The sequence below is a fragment of the Phalaenopsis equestris genome, unplaced genomic scaffold (genome assembly GCF_001263595.1).
Source record: "Phalaenopsis equestris unplaced genomic scaffold, ASM126359v1 Scaffold233817, whole genome shotgun sequence".
NCBI classification, from domain to species: Eukaryota; Viridiplantae; Streptophyta; class Magnoliopsida; order Asparagales; family Orchidaceae; genus Phalaenopsis; species Phalaenopsis equestris.
In genome coordinates this window covers 1-13,107 of record NW_018251748.1, presented here as the reverse complement: position 1 = coordinate 13,107, position 13,107 = coordinate 1, and the positions used below count along the sequence as shown (strand labels likewise).

The 13,107-nt window shown below is 37.5% G+C and overlaps 1 protein-coding gene across 1 annotated transcript; it reads left to right on the top strand.

The window, feature by feature from the left end:
* Positions 1-233: 233 nt before the first annotated feature.
* Positions 234-3,385, top strand: LOC110038777 (3-oxoacyl-[acyl-carrier-protein] synthase I, chloroplastic-like). The gene is made up of 3 exons (XM_020743680.1): positions 234-540; positions 1,606-1,964; positions 2,044-3,385. Exons 1-3 carry the CDS (start codon positions 363-365, stop codon positions 2,485-2,487), a joined length of 981 nt encoding a protein of 326 aa, XP_020599339.1. The 5' UTR covers positions 234-362; the 3' UTR covers positions 2,488-3,385.
* Positions 3,386-13,107: the final 9,722 nt, after the last annotated feature.

Below are 13,107 nucleotides of genomic sequence, written 5' to 3'. Positions count from 1 at the left end.
GCCCCGTTGATGGAATCTTATATATGTAACCAAAGTGCCCTAAAAAAGATGCCTTATATTAGAGCTAAAAGCACTAGTAAATAAACAGTCAATATATAGTGAAATAAACAACACATCATTATTTAAATATCTTTGATTAGGATAATTTGTGTTGTTAGTTTGTTCGATTTGTGCAGGCTCAGAAGTTTATTTAAGGTGGGCTTGGTGTAAACATAATTTGTGGTTGAGTCGTCTCCCATCCCATTCAAATTGATAGCCAACATCTCTCACTACAAACACTCTCTCACCCTTTCATACTCTTCTCGTGCTTTTTCATCTTCTGAAAATTACGCACAGAAGAAAAAAAAGGAGTGGGAAGAACTATGGCTTGGATAGCTGTGTTAAACACATCTATTATGTCAATAAGAAGCAAAGAACGCAGTTCTCCATTGATGCCGTCCGATGGGCTGCTGCCACTATTGGGTGGCAACAAGATGGCATCTTTGTTGATGGGAAGACGAAAAAACTCTTCTTTTTCTTCCTCTTCTTCCACTTCCTTCTGTGAGCTCTCTCTCCCCTCTTTCTTTCGGTTATGGTATTTTTCAGTGTACTGAACTTTCAAACTCAAATTATCGCCATGTTTTCCCAGTTTATTTTAAATTTACTTGGAAGCTTATTAATGAGTTATAGATAATGTAGTCAGTACTGTAGGGAAGTACGGAGATGTGGGACTGGCCAAGAAGTCATGGAATTTCTCTTTCTTCTTTTACTTGTTCTCTTGCCTTTCTAGAGTTCTCCTTGTTTCTATGAGCTGACTCGTGAAAGTATAGATCAAATTCCGAGTCGTTTGGTTTTGCAGTGTATTTTTCTATATATATATATTATATGCTTTATTTTTTTGTAACAGAACGATGGGATGGTTGTATGGATTTAAAATTTAAAAGCTTAATTTTTAAGTTAAAATAAATTTTGAACAATTTTTTCAACTCATTTTCACTCCTAATTTCTCTTTCATTCTCTGAATTTTCTTAAATTTTGCTCATTAATCTATTTCGGTACTTACCATCTATGATAAACAGAAGAATGCTAAGACTAAGAGGGACTGAATTTAAAAGTATAATTTTATGTGTTAATATCTCATTTCAGTCCTATTGGTAAGCTACTACTTTTTTAGACTGTTTAAGGAATAAGCCTACCACTTCTTTCGTTTTATCCATTTTTACCCCAAAAAGGCAATCTTACATTAATCTGGACATGAAGTTAAGCATCATATCTTAAATAGCAGCATTAATCAAAGAAAAAAACTGCATAAAAAATCACTAATACTATTGAAGTAAATATTTTTTAAGGAAAAAATAATCGATGCTGTTCTTACAGTTCTTGTGTATGTATATAATCACAAATACTCTTCATTAATTAGTACTGTTCACATTTGGCCAGTGACGTCAAACCACCCCTAAAAACTAACATTCAAATAAGAGGAAGGATTAACACCCCCTTTCTCTCTATCAGATATATCATTTCGAAGTACTGAAAAAAAAAAAAAATTTTAAGAAAATAAAATAATTTTTTTTTGCGAAGACTGAAATCATACTACTAACTCTACTCATAAAACTTGCTATTCAGATCTCAATAACCCCAAGGTCATGTCCATGGCTTTCCCCACCGCCATGGCTCCGAAACGAGAGAAAGATCCCAAGAAGAGGATAGTAATAACAGGGATGGGCTTAGTTTCAGTCTTCGGAACCAATACAGACGAATTCTATAACAAGCTTTTAGAAGGACAGAGCGGCGTAAGCTACATAGACCGGTTCGACGCCTCGTCATTTTCCGTTCAATTTGGCGGTCAGATTCGAAATTTCTCTTCCAGCAAATATATTGATGCAAAGAATGAGCGCAGGCTCGATGACAGTTGGAGATACTGCATTGTTGCAGCTCGAAAAGCTCTTGAAGATGCAGGACTTGTTAATGAAGCCTTAGACTCGGTAAGGATTAGTGATTCTATACTCTGTTTAATTTAGCTGAATAGACATCTCAAAAAAAAAAAAAAAAACCTTTTTTTAGGGGAAAAAGTCAAGAGCAGGGGTTCTAATCGGATCAGGATTGGGGGGCTTGAAGGTTTATAGTGATGGAGTTGATGCTTTTACTGGGAATAACTACAAGAAAATTACTCCATTTTTTATTCCTTATTCCATAACAAACATGGGGTCGGCATTATTAGCCTTAGATGCAGGTTTGATGGGACCAAACTACTCAATTTCTACAGCGTGTGCCACAGCAAATTGCTGCATCTATTCTGCTGCTAATCACATTAGGAGGGGTGAAGCTGATATCATGGTTACAGGGGGGACTGAAGCACCCATCCTACCTATTGGAATAGGTGGTTTCATAGCTTGCAGGGCTCTGTCTCAGAGGAACAATGAACCAGAGAAGGCTTCCAGGCCGTGGGACAAAGACCGCGATGGCTTCGTCATGGGAGAGGGATCTGGTATTTTGGTAATCTTCTAACAATATTGACTAATTAGCTTTGATCCCCATTTATGAACAGGAGTGGACTCATCTTGCTGTTAGAGAATAAGAGGCTATCTGTCTGCATATTAACTGCTGACGCAAATCTCAAAAAAACTCAGCAGCGAAGACAGGAAAAATTATTACATCAGGTCAGGACTCTACATGTGCCCGATAATACAAGGGAATATTCTCTTCGTATTATTCAGATGTTTTTGTGTGTTATTCATGTGTTATTGTGTGTTTTTCAAGTATTATTGATGTGTTATTATCTTATTATAATACCGAGAATATTCCCATAACACAATAACACCTGAATAATATACAATAATACCTGAATAACACACAATAAGACATGAATAATACGAGAGAAATATTGCCTTGTGCTACCGGACCGATCACCTCCACGACGTAATTTCATTGGACTCCGCACGTAACTCTACGTGTGAAGTCCTGATGTAATAGTTTTTTCGAAGACAGTGGTCAATGAGGAATTATATCAAAGAGTAAGATTTGAATGGTTCATTCAACGATTGACCGCTCAGTTGAAGTCAACCGGCATATTATGACAAAAGACCCAATTGGCGGGCCATGCTCGTAGACTTGATCTCCTTGTAAGAGCGCTCAATCGTAGCTAGTCGGCCGATCGATTATTTTGTTTGACAGACGCGACCACCGTCCGACCGATGACCCCAGTTGACCGAATTAAATTGCGTCAATCAGTCGGTTAATGCTATAGTCAAATTCAAATTTTTTATACATATTAGGTACAAGATCAACACAATTAATCACACTAAGAGAGATCTTCATAACAGTCCCACTTTTTCTATAATTGTATGAATATGCCTCTATAAATTAGAGGCAAAAAATAAATAGACTATTCCCCTGTTCCACTATAGGAGTTAGCTTAATTACTCTCTCTCTCTCTCTCTCTCACTCTCAATTCCTCCTTCTCTCGGCCCTAGCTCTCGAGGTGTGTTCACAAAAAAACAATTGAAGGTTCAACATACTAAAAGATGGAGCGGTGAGAGTAGACATGTGTTAGACGAGAAGCGGAGCCAACTACGAATGAGAATCTTTGTAGAGAGAGATAGTGCCCATGGATTTTAATAAGGGATGGTACGCTAAGACATACATGAAGAGGCATGCGTATCGCGAACACAACTAATGGACTAGTTCAAGAATCTTTGGGCAGTCATAATCCTACAAAACACCTGACTGCAGAAGGCTCCCCTGGACAATCCGGCATCGCCCCACGGTTGGTTCGACAATTGGTGAACCGAAGTACCTAAAGATTCCCAATCGGCAGACAGTGTCGCATCTACGTCGGCGGTCCCACATTGACTGGGCCGAGTGATAACGTTCATTTGGCCGGTTATAGGTAGTGCCTTCTCCCGAAGGATCGTGGTAACAATACCCCCAGTGAACCTCAAGATTCCTCATTTCGACTCCTACAAAAGAAAGAGTGACGCGACCGGCCACCTCACTTCCTATGAGACGACAGTCATAGTCCTATACATTGATGATGCCATGAAGTGACAAATATTCCTGACCACACTGGAAGAAGCCACCTTTGGTGGTTTAATAGCTTACGAGATGGAGTCATCTCATCGTTCTTTAAATTACATAAGCTCTTATAGGCACACTTTGCTAACTTACAAAAACCAAGGAACAACACAGAGATCTGGCTTCAAATCAGGCAAGTGGAGGACGAAATCCTGCGAGCTTACATCACTCATTCTCAAGAAGAAATGCTGGAGATTAAGAGCTTAGAGCTCTTCATCAACCGGACCGCCCTGAAACAGGAGAATCACAGTAAATGATTCAGGTACAATCTGAACTTGTATAAGCTGGGAAACTTCGTGGAGGTATTGGAACTAGCAAATGACCACATCACCACAGAGGATGTCTTTATGGAGTCCTCAAGAATTTAACTGAGGGCATCCGACCCCGGCTGAAAAAGTGGAAGAACAAGGATGACAACAGAAGACCAAAGAGCGAAGAGCCCCTAATTATCAATCTAACAACAACTGAGACAACCAGAAGAGTAACCGACACCATCAGTGATGCCCCTCCGATCAACAACCGCCCCGTTACTTTGAGCGGCCACACGTATCTTAGGAGATGCAAAGTTTGACACCACTGAATGTGTCAATAGTTGAACTAGTACAGACCATTCAAAATAAGAACTGCTTCAAGAAATTTCCTCTCCTAAGGATCTCACCAGCACTACACAATCCGAACAAATATTGTGCCTAACATAGGGACCACAGGCATGACACCGAGGATTGTCGTCACCTCAATAATTTGGTAGAGGGGCTCATCTGAGCCAAAAAGTTGAAGGATTTGTCGCCATTGAAGCACACATACAACGACAGGGAAAGCCTCTAATAGAGAGGCCCATAGATGAACTTGTTTGAGCAAATGAAATCCACCTACTGGGATCATTGTGCTTATGTTTAGTAGAGGTGAAGGTTTATCCTGACCGTCCAAGAGACACCAGTTGGCGGAACTCCCCTCGACGCTAGGGGAACTCCTCTTGGTCACGTTGAGTTTGATTATAGGTTCAAGACATACGGTCCATCCTCTGGGTAGCCAAAGATTGAGCTATAACACTCGCCACACTTATGTCGTGGGTGAGAACTAAGAGCGACAAATATGTTACAAATATTGCCAAGTCAAAAGCACTGACTTCAAGGTAAGAAAGATATTCACAATAAGAAAAAAATAATGTTTTATTCATTCCAATCCACACCATAATAAGCGTACATGATAAAATTCATTCTCACTCTCCCATAGCAGGACCAAGGCCCTATATTTGGCTGACGAGGCCTCACTAGGAACTTCGGATCTGCACCCGCTATGCCCAAAAAAAAAAAGGATAAAGTGTGGGAGAGTGAGGCCCTTCCCTCATCTCAACTGGAATGCCCTCGGCTCATGACCGCCATTCCCCCACGCTTTCCACCATTATTCCTCAAACTTAAGAAAAACAACATGGGAGAATGTGAGAGAAGAGGCCGCCCGATCGGTGAGCGCTCGTTGGAAACACCATTTTTTTCCATGTCTCGAGCTTCTTATTCACTCCCACAGGAACAAGAGATGGCGACGAAAAATGAGCACCCATTACCAGAAGACTTATGGGCCCTTCTGGCAGCAATGATCGAACAAAGATATTGGATCCCTTAGGGACTTGCTCAACACCTCCTTGCTCATGATCCAACACACTCATTCACAAAGAGGACTTCCAACAGATTGTTGACTCAGACTGGAGTCTTGTTCAGCACCTGACCTAAAGAAAGCCCCATCTTTCCACAAACAACCGAAGAAAAAAAAATTAACACATAACCCATGTTGGATTTTTCGCTATTGCGAGAGGAGGTCACCTTTGCAGTCGGCTACAAGCTAGGCCATACAAGCCCCATTATTTTCCACTAGCAAATTCAAGTACAAGAGTAATCGGCTGAAACCCCATCTCTTCTCTTCTTTTTATAGGGGGTGTCAACGATCCCAATAGTGGTCACCCAATAAAAGCCTGCAAGTTGGCTCACTGTGACAAGATAACTCGACACCTGTCAAACTGGCACCGACATTACCACCTGATGACTGGTTTCCCAAAAAAGAAAGAAAAAAGGAGTTTATGTCATCATCGATGCAAGCTTTAAATGTTGATTCACCAAAGTTACGTGATGAGACGACAGTGTCAATTCCACTGAATGGTCGAGTCGACCGAAAAACCCCGCAAGAACCTCTGAGTCTAACTCTATGTTGACCTCACTTTTGGTTGAGGTTTAGTTTTTTCCTCTTTAGTAGTCTAAGGTCTAGCCATAGGACTTTTCTCTTAACTATTGTTAGAAAACTAGACAAGGAACCCTCACCATTAGAAATTTTGCATTGCACTTTACTCAACTTGAAGTTTCACATATTGGTCCTAACCTCTAGCACTTAGTAGGTGGGGTCATTATGGGGGAGCTCAAGGAGAGTCCCCTTAGGACTGCTGGACCTTAGGGTTGACCCTGGGTGTTGGTCTAGGGCTTAAGGCACATACTTGCACTCGCAATCACTCACAATCCTAAACTTAAATTTCTAGGCTTTGGTCCCTTGATACTTTTGTGAGAGTCATGTAGGTGGTCCCCTAAACTCACTAGCCCTAGGCTAGGGTTTAGCTAAGATTACTACTTAGAGGACCCAAAATGGGGTTTCCATTGGTCCATAACTTATTGATGGTGATTGACACTCCAACTCTACCAAGATACCCAACTTAGCCTTGGGACCCCAAATTTGGCCAAAATTCCCCCAAATTACCTAGATACCCTTGGGACCCCAAATTTGGCAAAAATTCCCAAATTCACCCAAAACACCCAAATTGGTTCAAAAATCAATTCAAACACCTTGAAAACACCAAAGCTACCCAAAATCACCAAAATTGCCCCTCCTTACCCCAAAATTCCAAAAATTCAAAAAAATTCCAAAAATTCTCAAAAGCAATTTCATTTTTCTCAACTACCACATGACCAAATTTGGCCAATTTGACCATCTTTGACCAAAACTCCCAAATTGCTTTTTAAATGCCTATATTTTCCCCAAATCACCTCAAATGTTTATCAAATTGGTCTCAAGTTGCCCTAATTTCAATTCTAAACTCAAATTCACTATTGATATGACCAATATAGACTAAATTCAAGCCCAATTCATCCATCATTTGAGCCCAATTTTGATTTAGATCAAAACCCCAATTTTGGCACCATGACTTGGTTACACCAAATTGATCCCATGACCAACTCAATTTGCCATAATTTGTGTTGGAAAACCTTCATAATATTCCCATACATCAAACTTGACCTTCAAGTGGCCTTGGTGAAGCCTAAATGTCATTTGATTTCAATCTAAGTCCAAAGAGCCCTAAATTTGCCCCAAACTGACCATGTCTCAAAATCTCACCAAATTGATGGCCTTAGCCCCAAAATTTCCACTCCATTCCTTCATAAAAAATCTTCACAACATCTCCTTTGATCATTTGAACCATTTAATTTGGAATTATCACAAGGCTAGCCCAACCTAGACCCATGTCTAGTCCAACATGCCAAATTGACCAAATTTCAAAAATCCTTCAAATTGACCCTCCAATTGAACTCAAAATCATTTCAATTCTTCACCAAAAGTCTTCATAACAATTATATACACAATGTCGATCAATCAATTGGGCCAATTGACATGGATAGCCTAGCCTAAACCCAAGCTTTGATCACTTGAACCCACATTGAACCCATGAACTAAAGATGGCCTAACTAATGGCCTAACTATAAAGATGGCCTAACTATCCCAAAGTCACCAAATTAATGACTCCACAACCATTAGTTGGACCCTAATGACCAGCCTAAACCTCTTAAAACCACCTAAACAAATCTATGGACCAAAGTTCCCCTAAATTAAGGGATATGTTTTCCATATTTTCTTAGGCTTAAGATATTTTTGCCAAAACAAAACCTCATCCCATTAAATTGCTGTGACATATGCCCCTGGGTTCCCTGAGCTCCTTGCTACCTCCCTCTGCCATGGCCGGCCGACCTAGTCGCCGGAGAAACCAAAATTGATAGCCACCCCCTATTGAATTTTACCCAAATCAAACCCAGAGGCCACCTCACTCAAATCAAATGTTAGAGCCTCTCTACCCTCCACCTAAGCATCACAATGCACCCAAAAATTGGCCCCGAGAGCCACCCTTTAGCCATTTTTATAAAAAACTCAACTCCACGGCCATGGAAGGTGTGTTGAAATTTTCTCAGAGAAAGACCTCCAAATCACTCCTTAAGCTTCATTGAGACCTCCACAGCTCATTCCAATCACTCCATTGCCCTGATTCCCCCTGTGTAACCCTAATTTTGAGCTTGAAAATTAGGGCAGAAATAGGACATCCCTTAAAACTCTACCAAACTCCAATTACTTTGTGTCCACACCTTCATAATAGCAAAAGAAGACAAAGCTCCATCAAATTACCCTCTGAATTGCTTCTAGCAACGCTCTAAACCAACACCTGAAATCGGCCTTGGTTGAATTTGGGTCTAGGCATTTCACTAACACCATAGGCTCAATCCCTAGCCTCCTTGGAACCTAATGAACGTGCCATGAACCTCTCATTGAAGCTTCACTTATCAAAGCCAAGGTATAAAACTTCTCCCCCTCCCAAGCCTATTTGAACTCTTCATTTGTTTTGAGTTGATTTCATGGCATTATAACCGTATGAATATGTTCCCCTAGTCTTGACGAGCATTTAAAAAAAAATCATTTAATTTGGTTGAGAAATGAGGGAGATATCAAGCTAGAAGATGAACGGTTCTCGGGCTAGGCTATCGGGGATGATGACGGAGCGCCGTTTTATCGGGCGTGTATCAGATGGACTGTCGAGATCAAGTCGGACAACGCTTCAGAACATAAACCGCGGGTCGAGTTAGCGCTGAGGTGGATGACGACGTCAAAAGAGAGCGTGACACGTGGAGCTTTGGAGCCGCTATAGGTTGATGTGGTGTCGTGTGTTTAAATAGATAAATAGGGATTTAAATAATTCAGAAAATGACCCTTAACTTCAAAAATCCATATCTTGGTATAGAAAAATCACAAAGATAAAATAAAAATACCCTGTTGCTTATTGAACAGAGGAGAATAATGTGGATTAAATTTTATGTCCATTTGATGCATGTTTGATTTTCTTAAAAATCCATTAGGGTTAGGAATCTTTTGACTCTCCATGCATATAGGCATTTCATCATAGCTTGGATTTTTGGCATGTTGTAGCCTCTGTCAAAAGGAACATTTCCTGATTTTTCCAAAGTCAGAAGAGGTCCCTAGACAGTGAATCATATTTTTCAAGTTTATGTGCATTATTTGCTTAAATTCATCATAGAAATTAGCATGTTGCTTAGAAAAATTCAAGAAAAATTTGAAAGGTTTATGATGACCAAAGAACCTTTAGAAAAATTTCTCATGAGCTAAGTCATTCAAAATACACCGAAGCTTTACAAAAGCTAAATCACTAAGATAATTAATTTTGAAAAATACAAACAACAAAATGACTTGATTTTTTATCTCCACTGTTGTTTAGGATCCAGAGAACTCACCTTAAAACTTTCAAAGCATTTTGAGTTTATTTGATGGCCTAAGTTGATTTTTAAAGATAAGTATCATTTTAACACTTAAATGATTTTTTTTTAAAAATCAAAATATAACTCAAAAATTTACAAAAACTTATTTTTTGAGTCCTCTGTGATCAGGGGTATTTTCTAAAAATAAAATGGTGTTTAAAATAAAAACTTAATTTTTGAGCTCAATTTAAATATTTAAATAATTAAAAATCCATAAAAATCACAAAAATGATAAAATTCATGGAAATGTTCTAAATTACTTCTTAAGCACTTAGGAATAATTGGGATATTTTTTTTAATTTTCTAAAATAAAGATATTGTATTTTCAAGCTTAAAAATAATTTTTTAAAGGCTACAATGGATTTTGACTAAAATAATTCCAATAAATCAAATAAAACTAAAAAAAACATAAAAATTCTTCTCTGGGTTATTTGACCTCAGCAAAATTTTTGAAAAATACAAAACTTAATTTTCCCCATTTAAAATATTTTATATTTAATAAATACCCTAGCAATTAAAATAATTCCAATAATTTAAATAAAATTCAAAAAATCATGAAATTTGTTCCAAAAGCTTCTCTAGCCTAGGTCTACCTCTAGTAAAAATTTCAAGTGATTAGGCTTCACTTTGGTCAAGTTAGCAAATTTTCTTTGAAAAATACCAATTTTTGCATGAAAATAATTATATAAATTAAATTAATTTTTGAAAAATCACATTTTATCATCTGATATCTCAATTGACCTTAATTGACCTATGAATGAGGTCGGATAAAAATTTCAAAGTCATTTGAATTAGGTTTAACAAATTATGAAGTGTTAGAGCCTTACGAGCAAGTGTGTAATTTTGGAAATTTAGCCTTAATTAACATTTAGTCTTCATTCAAGGAGGGAAACGAGTAACCTCTAATCTTAATCAGTTTATTTGGATGTTTGAAATACAAGGGGTTAATTGGTAGAAATCAACCTCACTTTCTTAATTAAAAGGATAAGTTAATAAATTTCTAAATTATTAAAATTTGGAAGTTTATTAAAATAAAATGAACCTAAGACTTTGGGGTATGACTTTTGAAGTCAATAATTAATTAATTTAATATCCCTATTTGATTTTCAAATGAAATTCAAATAATGAATCATGATCACTTAAAGCTTAACCTTTTCAAAACTAATTAAGACACTCACCTAGGTCTTAACGGCTTAGTAATAATCTAAGTTAAATCAAGACTGATTAAATGAGAATTAGAAAAACAAACGCAATTAAAATTAAAACATCTTTCAAACACTACAAACCCAATTAGGACCAAAATTTGGCTAAGTGTTCCAACAACACTAACTTGCCTCTTTAAGGGTCTTCACCCACATAATCTTCAAAATTAAATTACAAATGATAATTACCTTACTCTTAGGGATAATTGAGACATCAACGTTCATTGAGCATTAGGGTGCTCATAGGATGAATTATTAAACAACATAATAAGTTTAAAAGAACTCGGGATTTTCCACCAAGCAGTGAGAGAGTAGCACATACCTACTTCTTTCTCTAGATTTGTTGGATACCTCGAAGATCTACTAAACTTAATATGTTTTGCTTGACAAAATCATCTTTAATTTAACTCTTAAGGACCCACCAAGATATGACATAGGGTTAGGAAAACTACCAAAACCTTACTTTTTTGCCTCTACATGAACTGCCCCACATGCATTTTGAGTTTCAGGTGGTGGAACGAGAAGACTCGCCAAGTACGCTTTTACAGTTTTCAGCGTCGTTTTTCTTATACTTTTATGCTTACATAAATTTGCATGCTAAACAACAATGTCACCCTGCATGAAAACTAAAGCTATCAGGATAGCCCCAGGTTTAGTTCCTAAATCTGTGACTATGCTAGGAGAATACTGGCTCCCACTCCATAGCTCCCACTTCCCTTCACCTAAAGGCTAACTCTCGTTTTAGTTTTTAAACACTAAGACCGAATTAGAGATTTTAGTCTGTCACCCTAAAATCTCTAATTATACACCCGATAATGTATATTTTCCTATTTATTTGCACTGAATTCCATGAATGAAATATTCCTTCATGGAATCAAATGTGATTCTCAGTAGAACTCATATTCTATTTCTCGAATCATATGTTTCACAACACATTTTAACAATTTAATTGGCCAGATCAAAAAGTAAATTAAGTTTGGAGTTGAAAAATCATCACAATTTATTTTATATTTTAATATTGGCACATCTATATTATCTCTTCATTTCATCATATCTCAGAGCAGGGAGAAAGATAAAGGGAACTACTCTGACTTCATGAGAGAGAAACAACAACACAAATTTTATATATAAAAGAAAGTTCATACAACACTAATAAACAAACAACATTTATCTGAAACTCTTTCTCAAAACAAACCTCTTGTAGCCTCTCCTAGGAAATGTAAGAAGAAGAAATTTTCTACTTTTCTCCTTCTCTAACACTCTTAGAGAAGAATTCACACTAAATCTCACCACAAAAACTTTAAACTTTTAAATAAAACTCACTAATAGACTCCTGAATGGTGGTGGAATAAGGATGGATAAAGTGTATGGATGTGAGGTATGGCGAAAAATGCAAGGAGGAATGAGAAGCCACTTTTCTGGTTAATTTCGGCCCCAAATACTGCCTAGAGTCGGTTCTCCAATAGGTGAATCCAAAAACTCTTAAAAAAACGTTCAAATTCGTCAAATCTTCTAGAAACGGGGGCTGAACCGACATAGGCGTCGTCGGCGCCCATTCTGGAGCCGTCGGCGCCAGTAGTCTATAATTAATTCCGCTGTTCTCTATCAAACGGCACCGTTGGCGCTGAACAAATTTCTAACTTTTTCATTTTGACTCCAAATTTCATTATTTTTGCTCCAAGTCCTAAATCAACAACCTGCAAGATAACATAAAAATATCTTTCATTAAAGTGCAATATCACCAAAACTGAGTATAAAATATGGGTCTAAAAATGCATATATTTTTTGTGTATCATTGCATAAGGTTAAGCATCAATGAAAATAATGAGAAGTAAAATAGAATCTTTTGTTATTGCATGCAAACTCACAAAGATAAAAGTTAATTCCATTCAAAAACTTCTCCTCACATCATAGTCCAGGAGAAGAAATGCCATGTAATACAAAGATATTCATAAATATAACTATTGTTTTTCAAGTCACCTTCTGAAGAGGTTCTTCAAATAGAAATTTAAAAAAAGGATATATAAATACTAGAAATTTAATTTATGGGAGGACAATTGTTGGAACTAGGGGTGTAAACGAGTTGAACACGAGCGAGCCCAGGTTCAGCTCGTGTTTTGCTCATTTGTTTAACGAGTTGAACATGAGTTGTTCACGAACAAAGAGTCGTTTTGACAACCCTAATCACGAAACCATAAGATGTTAAGGGTTGCAGCAAAATTTAAAGATTATTGTTTTATATTAAAGCATCATTTGAATCTAATTTAATAGTTTTTATTCTA